At 50.3% G+C, this 27662-nt stretch overlaps 1 protein-coding gene across 1 annotated transcript; it reads left to right on the plus strand.

The window, feature by feature from the left end:
• Positions 1–4772: 4772 nt before the first annotated feature.
• Positions 4773–27662, plus strand: VWA2 (von Willebrand factor A domain containing 2). Its single transcript, XM_049790436.1, has 13 exons — positions 4773–4824; positions 6651–6725; positions 7728–7861; positions 13107–13216; positions 14880–15074; positions 17156–17289; positions 17577–17712; positions 19645–19700; positions 21183–21290; positions 23009–23581; positions 25622–26173; positions 27078–27203; positions 27571–27662. Exons 1-13 carry the CDS (start codon positions 4773–4775, stop codon positions 27660–27662), a joined length of 2343 nt encoding a protein of 780 aa, XP_049646393.1.

The following is a 27662-nucleotide window of genomic DNA, read 5'->3' on the forward strand; positions in this document are numbered from 1 at the left end:
GCTGTGATGGTTAGACAGAGGTGGAGCACTGTCTCTGGATTGGGGTTCATTCTGTGTGCTTTCTCATCAGTCAGTGCTTCCCAGAGTCCCCAGACCATGAAGCTGGGTCTTTTCCAATATCAAAAGTCAGAATTTTTGTTGGAGAACAGGGAGATAGTCCAAGGTCTGGTATGCATAAGGCTGTGGTTTAATCCCCTGCACCACTGAGGCAGCCCTGATGGCTCCTCTCCCTGTCTAAAAGTTGTGTGTGTGCATTTGTGCAAGTGTATGCGTGAAAACACGCACACAATTTCCTTTGGAGAAAAAAATGTTTATTACCTACCCTCAGCCCCACTAGGAGTGATCTGGAGCTTGGAGGCAATGCGGTTTAAGCCTCTCTGCTCTGTTTTTGTCCTAACCTCGCAGGAAGCGAAGGTCACATTGTCCTATCCTGGATGCTGGCCTTTGGTTGTCATATGAAGGGCTGCATGACTTTCTGCAAGCCTTTCTTTTCATCTTAAACAAGCATAACATCCACTTCCCCAAACTCTATTTGAGTGAGGGTCCTGCCAGGTGCTCTGGGAAATGCTTATAGCAGTGGAAGGTGTCTGTCAGGGCCACAGCTCGTGGCTGTCACTCACCGCTGGGGCTCCCGAAGACGATTGCATCTCCTTCCTTATGCAAGACATGCTCTGCTCACCTGTAAGCCCAGGAAAGAACTTCAAGTTTCATTCCCAGCAGGGTGAGGGGACTGCTGAGGGCTTGGCTCACCAGGGAGGTGCAAGTTGTTTTATCCAGTAGTGAGACTTGGAGGAGCTGCTTTGTGCCAAGGCACTTATCTCCTCTCTCATCAGAAAAGATTGGAGGTAAAGTGTTTGCCTTGCATGCAGAAGGACAGTGGTTCGAATCCCAGCATCCCTTATGGTCCCCCGAGCCTGCCAGGAGCGATTTCTGAGCGTGGAGCCAGGAGTAACCCCTGAGCATTGCCGGGTGTGACCCAAAAACAAAAAAAAAAAAGAAAAGAAAAGATTGGGAAGAAAGTGGAAGGGTAGACAGAGGAGCTGAAGTGGCCCTGTGCCCTGCAAACCCGGCTCTTCAGCCAGCCCCCTCTGCTTCAGATAAGCTGCCTTGCTTTGCTCTTGGTATCCGCAAGGGAGATTTTGACTACAGGCCCACTTCTCTTTTGTGGCTGTCCTGCATAAAACCTTCTCAGCCCTTTTCCCAAATGCTGCCACTGGGTGCTGGGTATAGAACCTGGATTTGAAGACAACTGATGGGGCCAGGGGGCATCTGGAGAATCCAGAAGTGATATGCAGGATCAGCATGAATCATGGAACGAAAGGTGCATGCAGGTGGGGATGAGTGAGGTGTTCTGTAATGGAAAGCCAGGCAAACAGTGCAGCTGGAAGAACAGGGGCTGACCACTCCCAGCTACTTTGTACAAGAATGCAGAAGGTTCTGGAAACCTCGGAGTGCATGTGGGTGTTGCTGGCTTGTATGAGCTGGTGGGAAAACTGCCCCAAGGTAGGATTGTGGCCTGGCAGACTTTAGAGATGCTTGTTTTTCTCTTCTTCTCTTTTTGGGGCCTCCACTATCAGGGTGGCTGATTGAACAGAGCACCTGGAGGCTGGCCAGGGTGGAGTGTGCTGTTAGCTGTGAGGCCTGGGGCAAACACCTCATGTTCCCACGCCTCCATTTTCTCCTGTGTAGACTGAGGGTGGTGCTCCCCCTGACTGCTCAGGAACAAACACAAAGAACACGGCCTCCCAGTGAGTACCCAGCTTGCAGTACTCCCAGCAACACTCAAAACAGTACTCCCTCAGTGTCAGGGCAGCCTCTAGCTTCCTGCTGGACGTTGACTCCCCATTTCCACTTGGAGGAGTCATGGAGTATAAACAGGGATCCCTCCCCCACAGCTATTGAGTATGTTGCAGAAGTGGGAGAAGGGACTGCTGGTTCTGAGGAGTCAACTGAACTCCCAATAAGGTCATGGGCTTTACATGAGAGGGGCTCCAGATATCAGGGACTGAAAAGAAGGGGCCCTGAATATTAGGGATTTGATATGAAGGTGCCTGGATCCCCTGATATCAGGATGAGATGCAGCCTAGATATCAGGTATTAATTAGATGAGAAGGGGGCCTGAATATCAGGCAATGGCTAAGATGTGGCCCAGAGAACAGGCATTGGATGAGATGGGGCCTGGTTATGAGGCACTGGGTGAGGGCTCTCTACCACCATGGGACAGGAGTGCTTCTGATGGCCACACTCCTACCCTAAGTCAGTCCTCCCAGTTTCCAAGGAGTTCTCCCTTCACCCCCACCCCACAGCTGATCTCCACTCTGGAAGCAGCATGAGGAAAATGCACAGAGGATTATCCATAGGAATTCTGAAGCCTGAGACCTGGGACCACTCAGCACCATCCCGTTCTGGGCTTCATTTTTCTTCGTCCTTCATTATTGAACTATCACATATTATGGACATTGGTTCCTCAGTTCCTTCTCCAAGGGCAGGAATACACAGGCCCCAAGTTCATTAACTTTTTTGTGTTTTCATGTAAGGTCTGATGATAGTACCTGTTTTTTATTTTGATTCTGGTTTTCTTTTGGGTGGACACATACCCAGTGGTTCCCAAGTGTGGGGTGCTATTCCCAACTCTGTGCTTGGGATCTCTGTGCTCAGAATCAAACCTGGACCTCCCACATGTCAAATGGGTGCATTGGAACATTAAGACTCTAGTCATACATTGATGAGTTGAGTCATTGAGAAATTTTCTGCCACAGGCTTTGCTAGTTTTTATAGCTGCTGTGCTGAAATGTAGTGGGTCCTTTCTCTTCTTGCTCCTGGCAGTGTGTTCGCTTGTTGGCAGAAGAGAAAAATTCTTTTTAGTACAGGTTCAGCGAAAGGAGCACGGTGAGTGGCAAAAGGGGGGCAGGAAGCTCCTGCTCTGGTTTGGAGGACAGGACATTACTTGGGGAGTATAGATATGGCACCTTGTTCTCCAGGTCTGCCCTGCTTCAGGGTGTTATGGGGATGTGTTGAGGTTGAATTTGCTCCATGTGCTGCACCCTGAGATGACTTTGAGTTACTTCCCTCCTATTCTCTGTCCAGGGTCCAGAATCTGGGGTTCAGAAGGATATAGAAGGGGTCTCCCTTCTGTATCTTCTCAGGAATTTGTTTCTCTCGGGGATTCACTCCTGACTGATATCAGGGAGATTTGGTCAGCAGAAGACAATGTTAATGAGATGAGGTGGTAGCTTTGTCCTGCTTGTCCACTTCATGGTTTGCTTGGCTTTGTCATTTGGTTTGCAGTGCTCATGAAGCTTGGGCATGCTCCTAGTGGTATTTAGGGGACCAGGGTTGAACCCAGGTTCCCTGTATGTACTCAGTCTACTGAGTATTCTCTCCAGTACCAATCCTTTGTCTTATCAATGGGGTAGTTGACTGCTGAAATCTGGAATGCTGGGATTCCAAAGGGCAGGGGAAGATTTTCCTGAACTTATGTGGGGAGGTTTTTGAGCTCGTTTTCTGTTAACCTGCCCCAGTTGTTAGGGGTGGGGAAGTGAAGGAGAGTTTAAATTTCATTCCCTGTGACCCGACTGAGTTCCACAGTTCTATTCCTGCATGTACACATGTGACCAACTCTAGACTGTCTGAAATATGGTCTTAGCTTTGTGACTGAGGTGACCAGCTTGCATTAGGGTGGTCTCGGAGACTAGAAACAAATCTCATATGATGCCCTAAGCCTCAGCCTCTAGATTTTTTGTTTTGTTTTGGGACCACGTCTAATGATGCTCAGGGCTCACTGCCTACTCTGTATTCAAGGCTGACTTTTGGTGGGGTCCTGGAGATTAAGCATGGGTTGGTCACATGCAAGGCAAAACCCTACCTCAGGGGTCTCAAACTCAATTTACCTGGGGGCCGCAGGAGGCAAAGTCAAGGTGATCCTTGAGTGCAAAGTCAGTAGTAAGCCTTGAACATTGGGGGGTGTGACCCAAACAACTAAAACAAAACAAAACAAAAAAAGATTCCTCTAGGGCAGGGCCACAAATGTTGTACGAAGGGCCACAAATGGCCTGTGGGCCGCGAGTTTGAGACCCCTGCGTAATATCTCACCACTTCCTAGTCTCTAGATTTTTGCTAAAGAAACATTATGATCCAAGAAATAGCACAGTGGGTAGGGTGTTTGCCTTGCATGCGACTACCCGAGGTTTGATTCCAGGCATCCCATATGGTCTTCCATCACTGCCAGGAGTAATTCCTGAGTGCAGAACTAAGAGTAACCCCAGATCATCATTGGGTCTCTCCCCCTCCCCCCCCCCACCCCCGAGCATCACTAGGTCTCTCTCTCCCTTTCCCTCCCCCCTCTCTCACACACACATACCTACACACAAAGAAGAAAAAGAAACACATATGGTGGAGAAAATCAGTTAACTCCCAAAGTATAAGCATTAACAGTATTGTTTGAGCTTGGTGAATTTGCTAGAAAGGTTCTAGAAAGAGAAGACACTGGCAATCAGATCTGCATCCTGAGAGAAGGACCACAGCCAAGGGCACACACTGGTTAAGATTAGGCCCACGAGTGCTCCACGCCCCCCCCCCATCTCATCTCATTCACAAAGCAGCTCTCTGGGGCAGTCAGTGCCCCCAACTCTTAGCAAGATATTGGTTCACTCTGGTTACTGGGATGAAGCAGACTTTCTGCCCCATTCCAGAAAAGACTGGTGTAGTCTGGTTTGGGGCACAGCGAGGCAAAGCTTCTCACTGATGTGCTTCTGTCCTATAGGGCCGCCAGCATGGCCTGGCTCCATGTGCTGGGAGCTGCGTGCCTGTTCCTGCTGTGCCGAGGTGAGTGATTAGGGGCTGGCTCAGTCCTGCTGATTGTGGGGTCTGGGATTCTCACCCTTCCACTCGCCTCTTTCCACTGCTTCTGCCTTATTGGGATGTCTCCTCAGCATGACCACTTTAAAAACTGGCCTCCTGGGTGCCCTACCTGGATGTACCTGCCCCTTCCACCAGGCAGCCATGTCAAACTCCCTCCACTCTCACTTTCTGCCTGAAACTGTTTGTGTGTGCGTTTGTTGTTTTTTTTTTTGGGGGGGGGGGTCACATCCAGCGGCACTCAGGGGTTACTCCTGGTTCTGCACTCAGAAATCGCTCCTGACAGGCTCGGGAGATCATATGGGATGCCGGATTCGAACCACCTTCCATCTTGGGTCTGCTGCCTGCAAAGCAAATACCCTACCACCGTGCTATCTCTCTGGCCCCATTTGCTTGTTTTTATAGTGCTGGGAACAAACCCAAGGCCTCAAGCATGCTCTACCACTGAGCTATTTGTTTTCTCCCACCCCACAGCCTGAAACTCCAGTGCTGCTCTAGTACTTTTGGGCCACATCCAGTGATGCTTAGGAGTTACTCTTGGCTCTGCACTCAGGAATCACTCCTGGCAGGCTCAGGGAGCCATATGGGATGGCTGGGATCAAACCCTACCCACTGTGCTATTGCTTGAGCCCCTGCCCCACCCCTCTGTGCTCCTCTTAATTGGTACAGCTGACCTGGCTAACATTTCCAAGCTCCCTTTGACCTCACCCTCTCTCCAATTTACTTCATGGTCCTCCTAGGCCTGCCCAGCACATTTGTTCTTCCTCATAGACCCTTCAACCTAGAACACCCCCTCTCATGCTGGTAACCTTCTGTTCTTCCTGCAACTCCAGCACAAATCTCTCCTTGTCCCCTCCCTGGTCACAGATAATCTCGTACTAAAGTCCTTACTTAGCACAGGGAGAACTTGGGGTCAGCCCTCTGTGTGATTGTGGGCTCCATGAGAAGGTGTTACCCATGACTTTTTCACCCACAACTGGGGTGCCCCAGCCTCATAGATCCTCTGCTGTCCATGCTGGCTGGCTATGGATTCTGCCAACCTGGTTTTTTTCTTTTCCATACTGGGCCACATCAGGTGATGCTCAGGGACAATTCCTAGCTTAGTGCCCAGGGCTGTTCCCAATTTAGTGCTTATGGACTGTTCCTGGTCCAGTGCTTGGGGGTCTCTTGTAGTGCATTTTGATCTGGGATGGAAGTTTGGGCTCCCTGATTTCCTGCCCAATTAAGCCTCTTCCCCAACCTCTCCCTGTTACTGATATGGTTCTGAGCAACACTTCTGCTGGGAAGCAGTTAACTGTGTTTGGCCCCTGCCAAAGCTCATCACTTAGAATATCACAGATACTCAGAGTTTACTTTTAATTATTTACTTCAAAGTGCCCAGTTGCTGGAGTAATAGTCCGCTGCTGGGTAGGGCACTTGCCTTGCATGTGGTCAAGCTGGCTTTGATTATCAGCATCCCATATGTTCCTCAAGCACTGCTTGAGGGGCCCATTCCCAGCAGTTCTTGGCCAGCTGGGCTCACAGTTCACAGGTTACTGAACCCATCCTAGGGTGCTGGGGGGCCTCCAGGGTTGCACCTGATGCCACTCGGGGGCCATGTGGAATGGGATGGTCAACGTGGTTTCCAGTTGTATCCTGACCACTGCACTGTCTCGTCACTCCTCCACCTGGTCAAATTTAATGTCGTTATTGTTTGTCTTTGTCTCTGGCCTCATTCATTCCATTACTAAGGCAGGGGGGCCAAGACATCTTCCTGGGCCAAGCAATGAGCTTTTCGGTACTTCTGCTTCTAGTGCACCCCTCGTGGTCTCTTCAAGAACTGCATGTGAGCCGGGAGACCCTGGGGAAGATTGCAGCTGCCAGCAAAAGTGAGTTTCCTGCCACCTTTTCCAATGGGGGACACAGGGTAGGGTTCTAAGGATCCCCTCTCCTCTTCACACCGAGACACTGTGGAGTTATCCCCCTTATGGTCCAGTCGCTGTGTTGGATGAAAACCTGAAGAAGTCTCTTGTGCTGGAGTTCTTGTCTGTCCCCTGTGAGATGCTCCAGGTCTCTTCCCGCCTCCTCCCCACCCCTCCCAGGCACCTGGGGACATGGACAGCCCCTGGCCAGCTGCCTGGTGGGCATCATTTTTTCTTCTGCTGCTCCTGACTTGTACTCTCCTGCTTCTTTGGGGTGAGAGGAGGGTTGCTCTCGGGCCTGGATGTGAGTCCTGCCCCCACATATTGCCAGCTTAGAAATGCCACTGACCTGCCAATACAGTGGGCATAAAGCTCCTAAACCCTGCTGGTACTGAGGCTTTTGGGGGTGAAAGCTGAAGTGCAGGGTTGCTTTCCGTGGTGCTGGAAGGTGTGCCCGAGCTGACTGCTGTGAGGATAGGATGAGGAATGGGCCACAGCTCTGAGTAGATTACCATGGTCACAGTGTAGCAGTGCCTGCTACTTGAGTGAGTGCTTAATAAAGAAAGCTGTTAGACCACCACGGAAGTCTATGTCAGGGCCATTGTGAGAAGCAAATGAATTAGGAACACAAGGTATTGCAGGAAGCACTGGAGAGATGAATCATAAAATAATAGAAGTTGTTTCTGGAACTCTCCAGGAAGGTAACCCTAAGCCCTAGTGTCCCTGTCCTGTGTCCCCACTGACCTCTCATGAGGCTTCCTAGTGGTGTTGAATTAATCAGAACATTAAGCAAAGAACACCCCAGGTTGGGGAGCTGTGTACCAGGGATAGACATTTGCCCTTTCCTGGGGTTCCGGCCCCCGATGTGCTGAGCAGGACCCCAGTGCTGGACCAATACAAGGTCCTTTCTGTCTCCTGGAAGTGATGTGGTTCTCATAGCCCATCTTACTCGCATCCTGTCTCCTCCAGTGATGCGCTGCTCTGCTGCAGCAGACTTTCTCTTCCTGCTGGACGGCTCACACAGTGTCGGGAAGGGGAGCTTCGAGAGGTCCAAGCACTTTGCCATCACAGTGTGTGATGCGCTGGACATCAGCCTGAGGCGGGTAAGTGCAGGTCATTCATGGAGTGTGGGTTGCTTGGAGGCAGGAAGCCCATGGAAAGCTGCAGGGAGACATTCACTGGCTTGTGGAAACTGGGGTGATGAATGGGAGAGTCTTGGATCACTCATTCTGCGTGTTTGTTTTCCTTCCCAGGCAGCTTGCTTCACTCCATATCATCTCTGCAGCTGTAACTAGGGTTGCAGGTGAAAAGAAAGTTCCAGAATCCTGGGGAGGGCACTGGGTGGCCACTATAGCTCAAGTCTCTTGACCAATAAATTACAATGAACAGTCAAATAAATGAGTGGAAGGAAGTGATTGGCCAGAGCTGAGAGTCAGGGGCTCCTCACCAGATTAATGTGGAAATTACATTTGAGGAAAGGAAAGTTAGGAGTAAGGAAAAACAAACAAATAGAATTTCCAAGGGTAAATCTCCTGGGGGCAGGAGAGACCATTGTCTTCTTGTGAGGCTCATATCTGACTATCCTTTGCTGGATAATCATTGCAGATTTTGTGCCTTTTTTTTTTTTTTCCAAAAAAGTAGGACCATAGGTCAGAGCCATAGTACACCTTGGAGGCTGTTTGCTTTGCACATGGCCAACCCAATTTTGCTTCCCAGAACTCATATAGTCCCTGAACCTTACCAGGAGTGACAGCTGAGCAGAAAGCCAGAATTAAGTCCTGAGTACTGCTGGATATGACCCAAAAACCCAGGGGGGAAAAAAAGTTGGGTTGTTACTATTCTGATGTTTTTAAGAATATTACAGATTGGGGACAGAGAGAAAGTACAGTGCTTGCCTTGCATGAGAATGACCTGGACTTAATCCCCCGGACCCCATCTGAACCCTTGAGCTCCACCAGGGGTCAGTCCTGAGTACTGTTGCATGTGCAGCCCCCAAATAAAATAACAACAAAAAACGAAAAGGAAAGTAAAAAAAAATTGTCAAAAGTAAGGAGCAAATGGCAGATATACTGCTTTCTGTGAAAAATGATGGGAGGTGAATAGTTGTATATTTGTGTGTGTGTGTGTGTGTGTGTGTGTGCGCGCGCGCACGCGCGTGCATGTCAGAACTGCAGAGGGATTTTTAAAAAGTAAGAAGGGGGTTTCATGTTGGGGGGGGGCTTTTACAAGGCACAATTTTACACTTCTTAATTTTTCTGAACCTGAAACCAAAGGTTTCATAATACTGGGTCTGGAAAGCTGTACTTACTGACTAGTTGTGCACAGGTTGGAAGGAAGTGGTTTTCCACGCTGACATTCCTGGACTAATCCGAGGCAAAGGTAGCTTTTAAGGAGGGCAGGTTTTCTTCAGATGCCACATCATTCCTGAAGGGTGAGCACAGTGCCCTGCTCTTGAGGAAGGGAATTGTGATGCTTCTCTGAGGACATTGGAGCTACAAGCCACTCCGAAGCTCAGCCCATGATCTCAAACAATCACAATCACAGATCGAAAGAGGGCTCCCCCAAAGGACATGAGGCTTTGGGATGTCTCACTGGAGGTTCCTGGGGGAAGAGCTGACAAGGACAAGCACTGGAGGAGACCTTGGTGTTGATGGAGCCATTGTCCTAGATGCCCCCTAGTGGGTTGAAGTGGGAAAATCTAGGCTGCGTCTGCATTTGAGCTCTACTTTCCCTAACACTAGTTTTCAGGGAGAGCTCAGAGTGAAGGCTTTTGGGGGTTCTCTGGCTTCTGGTGATCCCCGGGTGTTTGAAGGTTTCACCCATTCCAGAGGGAAGCACTTCAGGTGAGGCTCGGGCATCCGTGATTACAGTGTGATGAGGAATCAGGGCGTGTTTGCTTCTCAGCAGACAGTCAACAGAAGATAAAAGGCAACTATTTTGTTCACCAAACCGCCAATTAGATTAAATGCCTTAACTGTTAAGTCAAGCTTCTTTCCTCTGGATTTGTTTGAAGCTGCATCCTTCCTGTTTGCCCCCTAAATAGGCCCAGCTGCTGGTCTCATGGGAGTTCTCTGCTTTGTTTTTTTAAAATAAGGAATTTGTTCACAAGGTTCAATACAACAGTAGTCAGGGGTAGGGAGACAGTTCAGTGGCGGCTAGGATGCATCCCATGTCCCATCCCCTGCACCACCAGGAGGCTCCCTTGAGCATTGAACATCACCCTGTGGCCCTGGAGGTTCCCTTGGGGTGGCCTGGGTGTCCCGAACACTGCAGGGACTGAGCAGCTCCACGTTCTCATGTGCTGAACTGGCCAACTAGGAATTGATGGCCAGGGTGTCCTGAGTACCACTTAGAATGCCCCCTAAAATTAATCAATCAATGCCATCTCAGATGAGAAGCCTCCCTCCTACTTACATTTTCTATTTTCCTAGTTCTTTTATAGACTTCCTTGAGTATTCTTTCAAAATTGTTTCAGGAAAAGATAAAGCAAAAAGGATACATGTATGTATATTTCTCCCTCCTTTCTCATAAGTGCCAGGAATGCTGTTCTATCACTCGCCTTTTCTTTTTCTTTATCTCCTCTTGGAGGTCATTTCTCATCTGTCACAGGTATATATTGTTATTCCCAGCTGATTACATTTCCACCTACATTTGGTTAACGCCCAGTTGATGGGCAATTGCTAGTACAAAGCTTGTGTGAGCCTGTCAATACATGGTCTCACATTTGTGATAGTATCGTTGAAATCCCTTGTGGCTAGAGGCATTTGTCAGTATTGGGAAATTGCACTCCAGTGATGCTGTAACTTTTGTTCTTACCGGCATGGTAGGGGACACTTTGTCCTCTGCAGCATCATCTTTTTATATTAGTGTAAAGCAATTATAGAACAAAATTGAATTTCCAATTCTTGTTCTCTACCATATTCTTTACTCCATTTTCTGGTAGATTGTTGGTCTCCTACAACTTGTTTCTAGACATGTATATTGGAGAAACTACTTTTTGGAGGGCTCTGTTGGCAGTTGAAGATAATGTTTTGTTTGTTTGTTTGGGCCATGTCTCGCAGTGTTCAGGATCTACTATTACTCCAGGTGTGGTGCTCAGGGAGAGTTTGGTAGACCATGTAGGGCCAGACATTGATGCTGGGCCTTCCAAAGGGATAGCTTCTGCTTGTCCAACTCTACCATCCAGTTTGTCCATTTATTTTATTTTATTTTATTTTATTATTTTATTTTATTTTATTTGCTTTTTGGGCCACACCGGTGATGCTCAGGGGTTATTCCTGGATATGTGTCCAGGAATCGCTCCTGGCTTGGGGGACCATATGGGACGCTGGGAGATCGAACTGCAGTCCGTCCGAGGTCAGAATGTGCAAGGCAAATGCCCTACCACTATACCACTGCTCTAGGCCGTTTGTCCATTTTTATTGCTTTATGGGACATTACTTCCAAGTTTTTTTTAGAACTTTTATGGTTACATTTTCTTCTTCTAAATCTTGAGTTGGTTTGTAGTATCATCTTTGTTCTTTGGCAGAGGGCTATTGGGTATCACTTATGCACTTTCCCCCTAAAGGTTATATGTCTTCTTTATCACAGCCTAAATTTGTACTTTTCCCCTAAAGGTTATATGCCTAAATTTAAAGGTAATTTAAAATAGTCAAGTTACCTCAAGTTGCCTCAGAGCCTTTCTAAGCTTCTGTGCTCCTGTCTTTAATACATGAATACACACATGTACACATACAAAGGCACACACACAACTAATCTTCCAATTTAAGATACCCATTAACTCCTCCAGCCAACTTCCAGTGGGAGGCAAGCCCAGTGGGAATGGGGACCATTTGTAGCAAAATCAGCACCCTGGTGAGAAGATGCTTCAGTCAACTCTCAGCACCAGTCTGTGTGGGGAATTTGGGTCACTAGCAAAATGGAGCAACTTGGAAGGGCCAGAGCAATAGCACAGCAGGCAGGGCACTTGCCTTGCATGCGATAGACCAGGCTCAACCCCTGGTATCCCATATGGTCCTCTGAGCCCACCAAGAGTGATTCCTGTGTGTTAGGAGTAAGTCCTAAGTGCCACTGGGTGTGACCCAAAACTAAAAAAAAGTATGACTCAACTTAGATGGGACCCCCCTGACTTTAGTAGGACCCTCCCCACTTTAGGACCCCCCACCTTAGTAGGACCCCCCCCCCACCTTAGTAGGACTCCCCTGGCATTAGAAGGACTTAGTAGGACTTAGTAGGACTCCTCTTATACAGGACTCAAGCCCTCTGGCCATTGTGACTAGCTTTGGGGCTCAGTCATGAGAATGATAAGTGGGGCTCCAGTGTTCTGACATTAGAATATCAGTGTGAGGTCCTGGGCCTGAGCTGGCCATATAGGGGCCTGGCTGTTAGCACCTCACCATGAGGCCCAAGTGAGTCTTTTTTTTTTTTTAATTTTTTTTCCAAGTGAGTCTTAGGCCTCCCTGAATCTCTGTTCTCAGTCCTGTCTCCACTGTGCCTGGCCACTGGATCTCCATGCAGGCCTCCAGCAGATCTTCTTGAATCTCCCTCCCTCCTCTCAGAGGGACTTTCTCAGGTTAGAGTGCCAATGGTTCCCCAATCTGGAGTGTTGGTCTTGTCCTCATTGGGGAACTGTGATCTGGAAGAGCTGTTCCCTACTCCTCAGCCCTGGATGAGCCTGTATGGCTGTTAACTTCTATGGCCCCTTGGCTGGTCAGGAAGTAGAGGCCCATGTTGGCTTCTCAGGGGGCTGAGGGGATACTTGAGAACCAACCCCCTATCCTCCCAGCCCTGGGCCCCTTCTCTGCCCTACATTTCCCTTTTCCTGTGGGTCTCTGGGGATTTGATCGAAGCCCAGAAAACCAGGCTCCACACAGCACAGCACCCAGAGGCATTCCCAAAGTGGGTGCGGGCCAGCCTGGATGGGCTGAGAGAGGGCTTTGGAGTTGAGGTAGGGTCATGAAGCTTGCCCTGAATGATGCTTGTAGAACAAAAGCAGACTTTTGTTGTTATTTGGGGGCCACACCCAGCAATGCTCAGGCTGACTTCTGGCTCTACACTCAGAAATCACTCCTGAGGAGTGATTGGGGGAACATATGGGGTACTGAGGATTGAACCTGGGTTGACTGTGTGCAAGGTAAGTGTCCTACCTGCTATACTATCACTCTGGTCATGAAGAGAAACAGATTTACCTCTCCCTTTCCACCTTGCTACCCTCCACCCTGCTCTTTCAGGGGGACAGGAGAACACTGGGCCTGATGTTCACTGGTGGCTGAGAGCAGACAGGTTGTGCAGTGGTTCTCTCCTCTTAGACACACCATGACCACTCTTAGGCCCTATATGTCTCCGCAGGTTCGAGTGGGAGCACTGCAGTATAGCACTGCACCACGCCTGGAATTCCCTTTGGACTCGTTCTCCAGCCGGCAGCAGGTGAAGGACAGGATCCAGAGGATGGTTTTCAAGTATGTTTGATCAGAAACCACATTGGCAAAAAAAAGATAGTTGAACTCATTCTGTGTGGGGTTCACTTTGCCAGGAAAGAGCCTTATCACTGTACTATGTCTCCCCGACCCCTCCAGTTTCTTCTTTTGCTGAGATGGGAGAATCCTGTGGTTGAGAAGTGGCAAGTGAGGTGTCTTGACCTCTCATCCCCCAGAGAATTGAGCCTCTTCTCTGCTTAGTTGCAAGTCAGAGTTCAGGACTTGAATGCAGTGCTGAGAATGTAGGAAATTCAGAAGCACACAAGGAATGGGCCAGATGAGCCCCTGAAAAGAGAAATAGCCTCTTCCTGTGCTCAAACAGTATCACCTCTGCCTTGGGACCATGTCTGTTTAGCATTAGGGCTCCTAGAACAGGGCTGTGGACCTAGGTCGGAAATGAGAACCAGAGCAGGGAACATCTCTTTCGGGCAGTGACAGGGCCGCTAAAGACCCAAAACCAGAGGGCGCTGTTAGAAATCAGAGTGGCAGGATGTCAGCCAGTAGGAGAGACAGCTTCACTTCCCAGGCTTGTAGAGTTGGAAGTGCTGGCCAGATAGGGACATACTCCTCTCCCCACACGTAGCATAGCTGCTTCTCCAGGCCACAATGATCATCTAATGGTTAAACATCCCTCTGAGAGGAGTTCTGTTGGCCACTGGACTACAAGAAGTTGAGAAATGGTTCAAGTCAGGCTTACCAGTATTAGACCCCTTGACGTTAATGAGAACAGGGTCAACAGGTGGACCCCAGAGACTATTCTGGGTGGTGGCCTGAGCCAGTCACTTATCTCACAGCTACACAGCTCTGCATTCTGTGTGTGGGCTTTATTTTTGTCATAAACTCCATCGACACCTTTTTAGACTTTATTGTCCTTAAAGTAGCTCTAGAAACATCCACATGGCCTCTTGCCCTTGCATACTACTTTTGGTAGCTTCCTCTGGCTGCTTTCAAATTACAGGCACCTTGAGATGTGGCTGTGAGAATAGGCAGCATCACAAAGCATTTGGGCTCTTTTTTCACTTACAGTGACAATTTGGTAGGGACTTTTGTGTGAAGCTATATTTTTATGTTGATCTTTTTATTTTATGGTTTTAGGGTAATTCAATGAATCTAACTATGTTACAAAGTAAGCCCTTGAAGGATCCATACAGGTTGAGAGGTTCAGTTCAGAATTTTTGTCTTTTGCTTTAAACATAAAGTAAATAGCTGAGCTCCGTCAATGGTGCCTGTTCCTGGGGGATAGGATTATCATGGGCATATGAGAGAGGATGGAGTGGGACTTGACCCCTGCTCTGATCTAGCAGCTCTGATTCTGGGAATGACCCTCCTTAGGTGCCCGCTACAGAGTCCTGTGCATATTCTCAAAGATTCTCAGCAACCTCAGTGACCTGGTCACCCCCCACTCCAGGAGATATTGAGCCATAACCAGGTGGGGAAATAGAGAGTGGGTTAGACAGAGTGTAGCCCTGAGCTGTGATCAGAGGAGAGCAAGCTTACAAGTCCACAAGGAACCCCATTCAATAAGGCCTTATTATCATCATCGTGGGGTAGAGGTTGGCTGGTGTCTTCAGAGCTCCAGGTCTGCTTACCCTTGGGGGTGCAGGATCACTGACTGTCTCATTTTCCTCTTTTTTCGGGAGCTCAGAGGTGGGCGCACGGAGACGGGACTGGCCCTGAAGTACCTTCTACACAAAGGCTTTCCCGGGGGCAGAAATGCATCTGTGCCTCAGATCTTGGTTATTGTCACGGATGGGCGTTCTCAAGGGCAGGTGACCCTGCCAGCCAAGCAGCTAAAGGAAAGGGGAGTCTCTGTGTTTGCCGTGGGGGTCCGCTTCCCAAGGTAAGCTTCTGAGTCACAGCCCCAGCACCCAGGGGATCTGGGTAGTGAGTTTGGAGACCAGTCTTTGGCTCACTTCTCTGTATTATTGCTGGAGTCCAGGGTATCCTACATCTTCTGTTTGAAGGTTTGCATTGTTGTTCTTCTATGTTCTTGGTTGCAAGTACCAGAAACTAGACTCAGGTTGAATGTGGGTTTTTTTTGACTATATACCAGGGAGGGGAAATGTATGGGCGGGGGTCCCTCAGAAGGCAGAAACTTCAAGGCTATTGACCATATTACTACCCTAATAAAAAAAAGGATGACCTACAACAAGAACTACAAGACTAAGACAGACAGAAGTTCACATATGTCTGAATTGGCTCAGCAGACAGAAAGGGCTCCACCAGCTTGCTGTGCACATTGGCTGCTGCTTCTGTTTGGCTTTTCAGGGGATAGGGGGAATGGCTTGGGGAGCACACACAGTGCTCAGGGCTTACTCCTGGCTCTGGTCTTAGGAATCACCCTAGCCAGTTCTCACAGGACTGTATGTGATGCAGGGTATCAAACCCAGGATGGCCACATGCAAGGCAAGTGCCTTAACTCCTGTCCTATCTCCAACCCTCTGTGCTGGCTGTCATCTGTGCTCTTGACTGGTTCAGGACTTGTGCTGGACTGGGGCAGGCATGGGAACTGGGCCATAGACTGCTCAGATTGGCAGGGCTGCAGAAGCAGGAATCCTTCACAAGGCTTTCCAGGCTTCTTAACCCCCTTATCTTGTGAAAGGTCAGGGCACTGTGACCAGTGGTTCTGAGTCTCCCCAGCTGCGTCTTTGGGGTGCTGGGTATCAATATCACCCAAATTCACATGAAATTTTGAACTTTGATTTCCTTTAGTGGGTCCCTCCATCATTCTGCTGCTTGCCAGTGTGCAGCTCAATGAAGCTAAGAGCCTTTGTGCTGGTTTTGTTATTTATTGAACCCCCTCTCTGGGGTTCTGAACCTTATCTGAGCCTCAAGGCCCCCAGGGAGCTGTTAAAAAAGGCTTGTAGGGTCAGAAGGGCTCTGAGCAGAGCCTGGAATGGAGTAAAGTCACTGTGTGCTGGACACTGTCCAAAAAAGGCTCCTTGTGAAAGCTTCAGAAGAGAATAGAGAGTTTTATGATAGTGAATCCTAAAAACAAATGGCGTTTTCACCCCATTGCCAAAGTGTGATGCATTTTGATGCATTTTTGGTGGACCATATTTTAAACACATTCCTAATTGGCCTGTCTTAAAATGAGGTTTCTTGGGCTGGAACCATAGCTCAATGGGTTGGAGTGCATGCTAGCAAACAGGAGGCCCAGTTCTGATCCCCCCAAACACTGCAGGCCCTAGACGAAAACAAAGAGGACTCCCAGCTTTATTTAAGTCTTTTTTTTTTATGCCCTAAGGTCAGTATCCCAGACATCTATATTTTGGCTTCTCTCTTAGTGCTGAAAACACCCTGCATGCCCACTAATATTTGGCCAGGCTGCACAGTTCAGTTCTGTGATACCCAGAGGTGCTGCAATGTGATACCCAGAGGTGCTGAGAGCAGGGATGTCGGGAAACATGGTGCCAGGGATCAAACTTGAGCCTTTATGCATGCAATTCAGTCCTTGAGCCACCTGACTTTTTTTTTAGTGGGGGACACACCTAGCAGCATTCAGGCTCTGCAGACATTACTTCTGGCAGGCTTGGAGGACACCTGGGTTGGTGTTCAATGCCCTACCCACTCTCAATGCCCTACCTATCTCTCCCATCACTGTTGACTCCTTTACTTTGTATCCTCTTGACTTGCTTTTGTCTCTGCTTTGGGGTAGTGACTGAACCAGATGGTGCTCTTAGGACCGTGGAGTGTGACAGCAGAGCCACGGGGTTCTAAGTTGAGGGTCTCCTAGGGGGAGTTTTTGGTGTGCATGGGATGGCACATCCTCTTCTCTGACCTGTTTCTCAGAACTGTCCTGCATACTTGGGACAGACAGAGACTGCTGCAGAGAGGCCTCAAGATTTGTGGGGTGGTGCTGAGTGGGCACGGACGGGCGCATGGGCAGACAAGTCCTGTCCTCTCTGTGGGCGGCCACAGGTGGGAGGAGCTGCTCATGCTGGCCAGCGAACCAAAAGAGCGACATGTGCTCATGGCAGAGCAGGCGGCAGATGCCACCAACGGGCTCTTCAGCACCCTCAACAGTGCCGCCGTCTGCACTGTCACCAGTCCAGGTATGTTCCAGTGGACTGGGGGAACAGTGTGGTGTGAGGGCTGGGCTCAGAGGCAAGAGCTCAGGATGCAAGGGTCTCTTTGGGGGTGGTAAGAGGAGTGGGTACCTCTGAACTGGCCCAGGAAGCAGATTGGATATCAGGTCTTTCCCCGCTGGGGGAGAATCAGGCCAGCTGGCCCAAATCAGTCCAGGTCTTCTCTGTTCCCATCCCCTGCCGCCCTGGCCGTATTCTTGGGGACATCACATGGTGTACCCATGCAACCCCATCTGCTCTGCCTCCCCCTGCAGACTGCATCACGCAGCCACACCCCTGTGAGCGCCGGACACTAGAGACAGTCCAGGAGCATACAGGCCATGCCCCATGCTGGCGAGGATCCCGGGGCCCTGGAGGTGGAGTGCTGGCCACACGCTGCCCTGTCTCCAGGTGTGTGCACAGAGGCCTGGGGAGCCTGGCTGGGAGGGTGAGGCTGGAAGGGTGGGTGCTAAGGACCCAAAGGCTTTGGGAATGGAGCCAGGGACAGAGCTTGTTTGGGCTGCTTGGAGTCTCTGATACTCTAAGCAGAACTCAGGATGCCGGAGAGTCTCAAGTTTGACTTTCCAGGAGTTGGAGAATTGCAGTGTCCAGTTTCTTGGAGCAGTTTCCAAGGTGGGGTCCATCGAGCTCTGGCACAGAAGATGGGGTTTGCATCCCACTTTGTTGGGCTCTAATGACCTGGTGCCTTTCGAGCCCAGCTACCCCCTGGAAGATAGAGATCACAGTTTCTCAAGGGAACAGAGTAGACACCAGGCTCATGGAGCCAGTGGGATTGGTCAGCATGTCAGCAAACAACTGGTCTTGGGGCTCATGGCCTAGCTGTTGTTCTGTTGCCCCACCTGTGGGCTCCCATTTACTCCTTTGTTGGTTATTTGTTATTTGTGTATCCTCAAAGGGCTCCCAGAATGAGAAATTGATTCCCGTCCTCTTGTCCCCTTTTGGGGGAGATCTTGGTAATATTTATCTGCAGCAAATAATCCACACAGACAGGAGGGTTAAGGGGTAAAGGTTGGGTGAAGAGAGTCCTTTGTCAGCCTGTTGCTAGCACACCTAGAGCCAGCCAGCCAACTCTGGCAAAAGACCCTGAAAACCTTACTCCCAAACTATTTATTTGGCTTTCAACAGCGTCCCCACCTGGAAGGTCAAGGTGGGACAACAGGCAAAGAATAATTTTATGGAAATGTTTTCATATACAACAGTGTTCAGGCCCATTTGAGCTGCAAAATGAGCTTCATGTGCACACAGGTGATCCAGATCACAGTGACTATATATTTGGAGTTCAGGGGTGAGGCTGGGACCCCTCAGGCTCCTTCCTTTCCTCCAAGGCTTCATCAGAACAGGAGAAAACTCGAGGAGTCGCTGTAGTAAAAAGGTGACCAAAAATGAGGAATAGTCACTTGCTGGGTCACAAAGCTAGTCCGGTGGGCACTGTCCAGGCTCCCTCCCCACTAAAGTGGGCTGGTCTAGAAAGGAAGCTGCATTCATGGTCATGTTTTGAACACATTTATGACTCTTGACCAGAGAGACCACATACCTTATTTCTTATTACTGTATGTTTATTGTCTCTGGGTGATGTGAAACTGTCCCTACAATATATGCAGGACAGATGGGGCCAAGTTCAAGAGGTCCAGTACTACATGACCCTCTGGGCATTGCCAGTGGAGCTCAGGGATTTCCTAAATATAAGGGGTGGCCTCCATTCTTTTAAAGTTAGGGGTAGGGGCTGAGAGATAGTACAGTGGTTAGAGCACATGCATATACCATGCACTCTGCTCTAGTTTAATCCCCAGTACCACATAGTTCCCTGAGAAACTTGATGCAATCCCCATGTACCTCGCATCCCTGGCATTACAGAATCTGAGCAATGTTACATTGAACTAATAGCCGGTGAATGAATATGGGTTCTTGGGTTCTCTAAGCATCAGTGGGGAGGCCTCCCAGAAAGCTAGGTTGGAATCCAAAAGAAAATGAGAATTTATTTCTGAGGGGTTGGGTTGCCCACAAGGCATCTGTGGGATTCGTTTCTGAGTTTGAGGGTTGCTCCTGGCAGCACTGTGATTCTTGGGAAAGAACCTGAAAGGTCTTAGACCATATCCACTGGTGTTCAGGGAGCTACTACAGGCTCTGTGCTTAGAGGACCATAGGTGGTGCCAGGGACCATGCCAGGGTGGGCCACATGCAAGGCAAGTGCCTCAATCCCTGTTGTATCCCATGAATGTGTTTCTGTTTGCTTCTGCACTGGCTCTAGATGTTCTGAATAACCTCCCTGTGTCCCTCTCCTGTTCAACCCTGCCCCTTGTCGCTTGTTTCTATGCTGTGCAGCTGGAAGAAAGTGTTCTTGGCCCACCCCGCCACCTGCTACAGGACCACTTGCCCAGGTACAGTCTGCCATGGGCCTTCTGCCAGTCTGGTCTCTTAGGGTGTTTGCACTTTGGGGGTAAGTGGGTGGACAACAGCTCTAGGGCAGGTAGGATGAGCTGCCAGCACCAGAGATGCATGCCTACCCCCCACATTTGTTCAGGCTTTTTTTGCAGTAAGGTGAGAGCAAAGGTTATGGATGGTGTTATTGGGTCATTGCTTTCTACCGACAGAGCAGGGGCCTTGAGCGGCACAGCTCTGTCCACAGAAAGCCTCCTGCTGGGTGTTGGTGACATCACCCATTCCCTGAATCTCTACTTCCTCCTCTCTGTTTGTCCTCATCCAGAGTTCCACAGGGCACAAACAGACAAATAATTCATTTATTGGGGAGATGCAGAGAGCAGGTGACCTTGTCTGCATTTTGCAGCAACCAAGGAGCTTGCTGAGCTGAGCCATCAAGCAGCAGGGGTCCTGAGCAAGATGCTTCTTTGCAGGCTGTTTGGGCTCATGTGGTGGTTTGCTGCATAAACTTCCTGTTTGAAGCAACCCCCGCCCAGACTTTGCGCCTCACTCCCAAAGTCAACCCTGAGTGTCCCAGTGAAGAACAATTGCTTTCTGCAGAGATTTTGTACAGATCCTTCCCAGGATCCTCAGAGTCAGGGATGATACCAGCCCTGCTCTCAGTTCCCTTTTTACATGGAGACATGAGAGAGGCTTGTGAAAGTGTCCCAGGAGACAGAGCCATAGGATAGGCAATGTTCTGGGCCATTCAAAGTGGGCAGAAGAAACAGTCTGAGCAGCATCCATGGGCTCTCTGAGGCTTTGGGTCTGGTGAAGGCAGTGAGTCCTTCATCCTTGTGATTCTGAGCAGTTGTGCTCTGGCCAAACTCTCCATCTGTTTCCCAGGACCCCAGAAAGCTGAAACCCAAGAATCATTGTTTCTCCCCAGGCTGGAAGCAATGAGTCTTGTAGAGTCTGTGGGAATGGGGTGAGGATGGGGGCTAGTTCTTATTAGGTCTCTGTCCAGCTGCAGGGGTATCTCCTACCTGCCCCCCATCCTAGGCTGGATACCCCTTCAGTTTCACCCTTGTCTCTTCCTCTTGTGACACTGTCTCACTGTGGTCATGTTGGGTGACAACCCAGTGATCCTTCATGTCCTCTCTGAAGATTTTACCTTTAATGGTAAGGAATGGGGGTGTAGGACTTAGACCTATGAATCAGGAGGGGGCCGAGTCAAGCCCATTGCTCAGGGGCCTAGTGCCAGCCTCTCTAACACACCCCATGGAGCCTGACTCTGGCCCAAGGCTTCTCCGACCCATAGCACCAGTCACTCCTATGCCCTGTCCTCTACCCTGACTCTCTGTACTGTGGGGCTGCACTGAGTTTCTCCTGGTTTCTTTGGATAGAGGAGCTGGGTCCCAGGAGGTGAGTGGCCTGCAGGATTCATGCCTCTGGCCCTTGGGGCTGCCATGCCAGGTAGGTGATGGGCACCTCTCTGCCAGGCCCATGCGATTCACAGCCCTGCCTGAATGGAGGCACGTGCGTTCCAGAAGGCCGTGACGGCTACCACTGTCTGTGCCCACCACACTTCGATGGCTCGGCTACCTGTGGTATGTACTGTTGGGGCACGGACACACCACCCCCTTTTTATCCCCATTCTTTGAACTATAAGGCAGAGGTTACAGGGAAGGGCGAGAATCTCTGGATCCCTGTAGAAAGAGGAACCAGGATTGTCAGGCCTGTGTGGCTGTATAGGTGAAAGGGTTTTAGGAGTGTAAGGGATCCAAGATGAAATTCTCAGCATAAAGTGACTTAATACCTTTTGGAGAAGGACCAAGGGGGGTTGGGTTCTGTGCTTGGGGGTCACTCTAGCAGTGCCTTTGGGACTATACGGTGTCGGCACAGAGTACAGGCTTGTTGAGCTCATTCTGGCCTGGGGTTGATAACTTTTATACAGTGTGTTGCAGGGTACATTGGAGATGTGTCTGGAAAAAAATTAATTTTCACCCCCTTCTTGTTCTACATTACTGTATTACCTCAACAGCAGTCCAGCATCAGCCATAAAAGGAGTCCACCCCTTTTAAGAATAAAACCACCCTTTCTTACACATGAACACGAAGCTCAGATCTCTCCTACAGCTCTGTGTCTTAGGATGGACAGTTAAGATTCTGGAATACAACTTTAGGTCTTCACAAACACAAAGGAGTCAGGGATTTCTTCAGACATAGAAAGTCCTGACTATAAAATGAGTAATGTACAAAAAAGACGGTAACTTTTTTGCTTGGAGCTGCCAATACCTGGTTGTGCTCAGGGCTTACTGTGCTCAGGAATCATATGGAGGCAGGAATCAAAATCAGATCAGAAATGAGACACGTACAAGGCAAATGCCCTGCCTATCAGAACTATTTTTCCTGACCCCTTCCCAATTTTATTTTTAATTTAAAAAATTTAAATTTTATTTTAAATTAAAAGTTCATTTGTTTTAATTTTTAACTTTAAAGTTTTATTTTATTTATATTTTAATATTTGTTTTTGGGCCGACACTTTGGCTTTGTGCTCAGAAATTACTCCTGGCAGGGGATAGAATCTGGCTGCGTGCAAGGCAAACAGCCTACCTGCTGTACTATTGCTCCTGCCAGTAAAGGTTTTTTTTTTTAACTCTTTGCAATTTTTATAAAAAGTTACCATGGTGGGGTTGGGCAGAAACTCAAGAGTGCTGGAGCAGTCCTGGCACCACAAAGCCCCCGTCTGATCCCCCACCAAAAAAAATAATAGGTTCTAGAGTGATAAAACAGGGGGTAGGACACTTGCTTTGCCCATAGCCAACCCTGGCTCAGTGAGCTATGCAAGCAAGAGTAAGTCCTGAGCACTGCTGAGTGTGGCCCCAAACCAGAAAGTCTTAGCGTAATCCTTAAGAGGCAGAGTTATATTTTATTAAAATTTTTTTAATTGTCTCACCATGAGATTCATAGTTACAAAGTCCTTCATGATTGAGTTTCAGTCTTACAATGTTCTAAAGCCTTCACCAGTGCACGAATGTCCCCAGCCCTCCTTCCCCCAGCCCCAGGCCTGCCTCCATGGCAGTCATTATTCTGTCTGTCTGTCTGTCTGTCTGTCTATCTGCCTGCCTGCCTGCCTGCCTGCCTGCCTGTCTGTCTGTCTGTCTGTCTGTCTGTCTCTGGGAGAGTTCTGAAGCCACCCTGCTCACTTAGCCCCCCTATGCCTCAGTTTCTCTGCCTCATCCTCCAGAGATCTGTGTCCCCCTGCCCCAGACGGTGCTAGGCACCCCATGCCCACACACCCGGTGATGGTCACTGTAATTCCCTAGCCCCGAAGCTGGGCCTGGACTGCAGAGCCGACATCCTCTTCCTGCTGGCCAGCTCGTCGGGTGCCACACTGGAGGGCTTCCTGCGGGCCAAGGCCTTTGTCAAGAGGTTCGTGCAGGCCACGCTGAGCGAGGAGGCGCAGGCACGCGTGGGTGTGGCCCAGTATAGCCAGGAGTTGGAGCTGGCCGTGCCAGTGGGCGAGTACCCCGACGTGGCCGACCTGCTTCGGAGCCTCGAGGGCATGCAGTTCCGCGGCGGTGCCACCCTGACAGGCAGAGCCCTGCGGGAGGCGACTGAACAAGGCTTCAGGAGCATAGGCCGGCCAGGCTGGGGCCGCCCACGCCGAGTGCTGGTCCTGCTCACTGAGGCACCCTCCCAGGATGAGGTGACCGGGCCCGCACGGCACGCCAGGAACCAGGACCTTCTCTTGCTGGCGCTGGGCAGTGAGACGGTGAGGACGGAGCTTGAGGAGATCACAGGCAGCCCCAAGCAGGTGATGGTCTACATGGGCCCACAAGACCTGTTCCACAAAATCCCGGAGCTGCAGACAAAACTCTGCAGTCGACTGCAGCCAGGTAAGGACTCCGGCCCAGCCTTGGCACCTATTTTGTTTGGAAACCACTTAACCAGAGCCTTGGAGCTCCATCCTTCTGCTGCATGCTAGTTCTGTGCTAAGTAACTAGGCATTATGCTGCTCTATAAAGTGGGTCTGGGGGCTAGAGCCATAACACAGTAGGTAGGGCATTTGCCACACACGTGTCTGACCAGAGTTTTATCTCTGGCATCCCATATGGTCCCCTGAGGGCCACCAGGCCATATGGTCCTCTGAGCACCGGGAATGACCACTGAGTGCAGACAGGAGCAACCCTTTAGAGCTGACAGTTGTGGCCCCAAATTAAAAAAAAAAAGGTTGGAAAAATACTAAAATGTTTGCAAGGTCAGAGAAAGGCGCACTACATGGTAAACTCAGAACAAGAGCTCAGTAAGTAGCATTGCTCCAGATTCTGTTCGCTGTTGTTGATTATATAGATAAGAATCTTTGACTACTGCACAGGCTCCAGAAGAGCATCTTCAGTTCCCACTGTATGTCCAGAAACTGTGTTCCCAGGACACAGGCCTTTGCACAGATTTGCATGCATGTATTTTCTAAACATGAAACCTGTTTCATGGGTTTTCTAAACCCGTCTCTTACCTGTGCTGTGTAAGAGACATTTTTATGTAGCATCATAACCTAGGAAGCTGGTTTCGTAGAGCACCACCAGAGGGCGCTCCAGAACTGTCCCCCATAGAATGGACATGGGGGTGTGGTCCTTAGGATGGTGCTGGGCGCAGGGGCTACTGTGGTGATCATAGAAACATCCTTGAGAGGTACCCCCCGACTCTACAACAAGGGGCCGGGGCCGGGAATAGCATCTGAAATTGCAGCTCAGATATTTGCAGATATGAGAACTGCCTTTCCACAGGGCTCAGCATTGGTCTAGTTTCCCCAGGACCAACGAAGTGGGGCTTTAGAACTGTTTAAGGGCTGGAGAAAGTGGGGTAGGGAGTGACAGAGAGTGCACAGGGCTTAAGATATTGGCCTTGTGTGTGGCCAACCTGATTGGATCCCTAGTACCGCAGTAGTTTATCTGCAAGCACCTCCGGCAGTGAATCCTGGGCACAAAATTGAGAGTGGCCCAGAAACACTGAATCAAAAATTCTTTAAGATTTTCAGAAAAGGGCTGAGAGATAGTATAGAGGTAGGGCGTTTGCCTTGCATGCAGAAGGACAGTGGTTCGAATCCCGGTATCCCAAATGGTCCCCCAAGCCTACCAGGAGCGATTTCTGAGCGTAGAGCCAGGAGTAACTCCTGAGCACTGCTGGGTATGACCAAAAAAATAAAAAGATTTTCAGAAAAGGGACTGGAACGATAGTAGAGTAGATAGGATATCTGCCTTGCAAGCAACCAATATGGGTTTGATCCCCTGCATCGTGCATGGCCCCCTCAAGCCTGTCAGGAGTGATTTCTGAGCGCCGCAAGGTGTGCCCCAAAACACAAAAATTTTCAGAAAAAATGTGACCCTAATAAAGCCCCCCACTTTCTGTGTTTCTTTTATAAAATGCAATTTGCAACTGTACAGTTGGGAGCTGACATTGGTACTTTACATGTCTTTGTTCAGGAGTCACACTAGGGGGCACTCAGGTGTTACTCCGAACAAGGTGTTCTGAGCTCAGTGGTGCTCAGGGGTGGCCTGCAGTGCTGGGGATTGAACCTGGGCCTGACCTCTCACAGAGGATTGCAGCCTGGGCCAGTAGGGAACTTCACCTCTGGGTCAGGTGGCAGGAAAGAAAAAGATGCACCTGGTTTATTAGTTTTTTCCTTCTCCCCTTTATAAATGTTTTGAGTCGCTGTGATTTCCAGCATTGTTAGTGCAGTTTCCCGTGTGCATAATTCCAGCAGCACACTCAGCATTGAACAAAAAGAACTTGGAAGGTGGCCGCCCCACCTAGTTGGTCATGTAGCTGCCCCTCCCAGCCCTGTCTCCTGGGAAGTGGTCCAGCCAGGCGTGCTTTGCAGTGTCTGGTCTGGGAGACTGATCACTCTGCAAACTGCCACCTGCTGTTTGCTCTTCTAGGCTGCCGGGCACAGGCCCTGGACCTGGTCTTCCTGCTGGACGCCTCGGCCGCGGTGGGGCCCGAGCACTTTGCACGGGTGCTGAGCTTCGTGCGGGGTTGCGTGCTCCAGTTTGACGTCAACCCCGACGTGACGCAGGTGGGCCTGGCGGTGTACGGCGGGCACGTACTCACGGCCTTCGGGCTGCCCACCCACGCCACCCGCGCCTCCGTGCTGCGCGCGGTCAGCCAGGCCCCCTACGTGGGGGGCGCGGGCTCGGCGGGCGCCGCCCTGCTGCACGTCCACGACAGGGTGATGACCGTCCAGAGGGGCGCCCGGCCCGGGGTCCCCAAGGCAGTGGTGCTGATCACGGGTGGACGCGCAGCCGAGGACGCCACGGTCCCTGCCCGGAGGTTGCGCAACAACGGCGTCTCTGTGCTGGTGGTGGGCGTGGGGCCCGTGCTGGGGGACGCGCTGCGGAGGCTGGCGGGACCCCGGGATGCCCTGATCCACGCAGCGACCTACTCGGACCTGCGGCAGCACCAGGACGCGCTGGTGGAGTGGCTGTGTGCAGGTGAGTGGGGATCCCCGCTGGCCTGGCCTCAGGTCCATCATTGAAGGATATACCCTCGGTTGAATCCCCCAGGCAGAGCTCTGGTTAGTAACTCAAGGGGCTCCCCTGAAATATTTTGCCATCTCATGTGCAGAAATGGACAGACCATAGATACTGCTTCCCAGATGGCAAGGTTGAATTTTATTTAACCACTCATTTTCATTTGGGTGGGTTTGGCGGTGCTCATGGTAAGATTCTGAGGTTGAAAATGGAACCCCTGTAGGCAGAGCACATGCTCCAGCTTCCCATAGATCTGATATTGCATCTATTTACAGGACACCCTCAGATGCTTAAGGGACTAAGGACCCCAGGATCACATAGGCCTAGAGGTAGTAAAGGGCAGAGCTAGTAGTTTATACAGCCAGGTCAGCCTGGCCCATTTGTCCTCCCCCAGGACACTCTTTCTGTCTCCTAGAAAGTACTCGGGTCACCAGAGAGATAGCACAGTGGATAGAGCATTTGCCTTGCACGCAGTCAATTCTGGACAGCCTGTAAGGTCCTCTACCAGGAGTAAACTCCTAAACACCACTGGGTGTGGCCTCAAAACAAAATTATTGGGGCCAAAGGGCCTGCTAATGACAGGAATGACCACACACACAAAAAAAATGAAGTGAATCAAAGCCCATGGACTTTTGACTCAGGACAGGATCAATAAGAAGTGCTTCCCCCATAGCATGTAAGGACTCCCAATGCACAGAGGTGAGATGGGTGCAGGTGGGGTACTCAGGAAGCACCAACCACTGGCTGCCCAGGTTCAGAGTTCACAGATCCCCTAAAGGATGGCCGTTCCCATAGAGCCCTCACACCCATGCTGTGTGTCCTCGGTGTTGGCTCTTTGGGACTCCCTGGAACATTCTCGCTCTAGAAGCCAAGCGGCCCGTGAGCCTGTGCAGACCCAGCCCCTGCCTGAACGAGGGCTCCTGCGTGCTGCGGCTTGGGAGCTACCGGTGTGAATGCCGCCCAGGCTGGGATGGGCCCCACTGCGAGAACCGTGAGTGAGGCCATGGGGTGCCTGTGATGGGGTGTGTGTGAGCAAGTGTGACGGTGTGTGGCGTGTCCCCCATGGAAGGAATCTCGGGGTAGTGGGCCCTTTCATGCAGGAGATGCATTACGGGTGTGGGACTTACTCTGGGAATCTAACTGAACAATCCTTACTCTGGGGATCAAGCTGTGCCCCAACCCTACATGGGCAAAGGGGGCTTCTCAAAGCTGGGGAGTGCAGGCAGATGGGAGTCAGGAAACCCCTTCAGTGTCCTACTGTGTGGCTGTTTGAGCAAGCGCCTGTCATTGGAGGGGCCTGTGGGCAATTGGTGGGGATGGGACAGTCCTCAAGTTTTCCAATTACACTTCTTTCACAGGGGCCTTGAGAGGTGATGCTCCCCAGGCACTGGGCTCTCTCCCAGACCCAGCAGAAGGGCCACAGCCGGACCCATCAGAGCATCGACCCTGA

This window comes from Suncus etruscus, chromosome 17, assembly GCF_024139225.1.
Source record: "Suncus etruscus isolate mSunEtr1 chromosome 17, mSunEtr1.pri.cur, whole genome shotgun sequence".
Lineage (NCBI taxonomy): Eukaryota > Metazoa > Chordata > Mammalia > Eulipotyphla > Soricidae > Suncus > Suncus etruscus.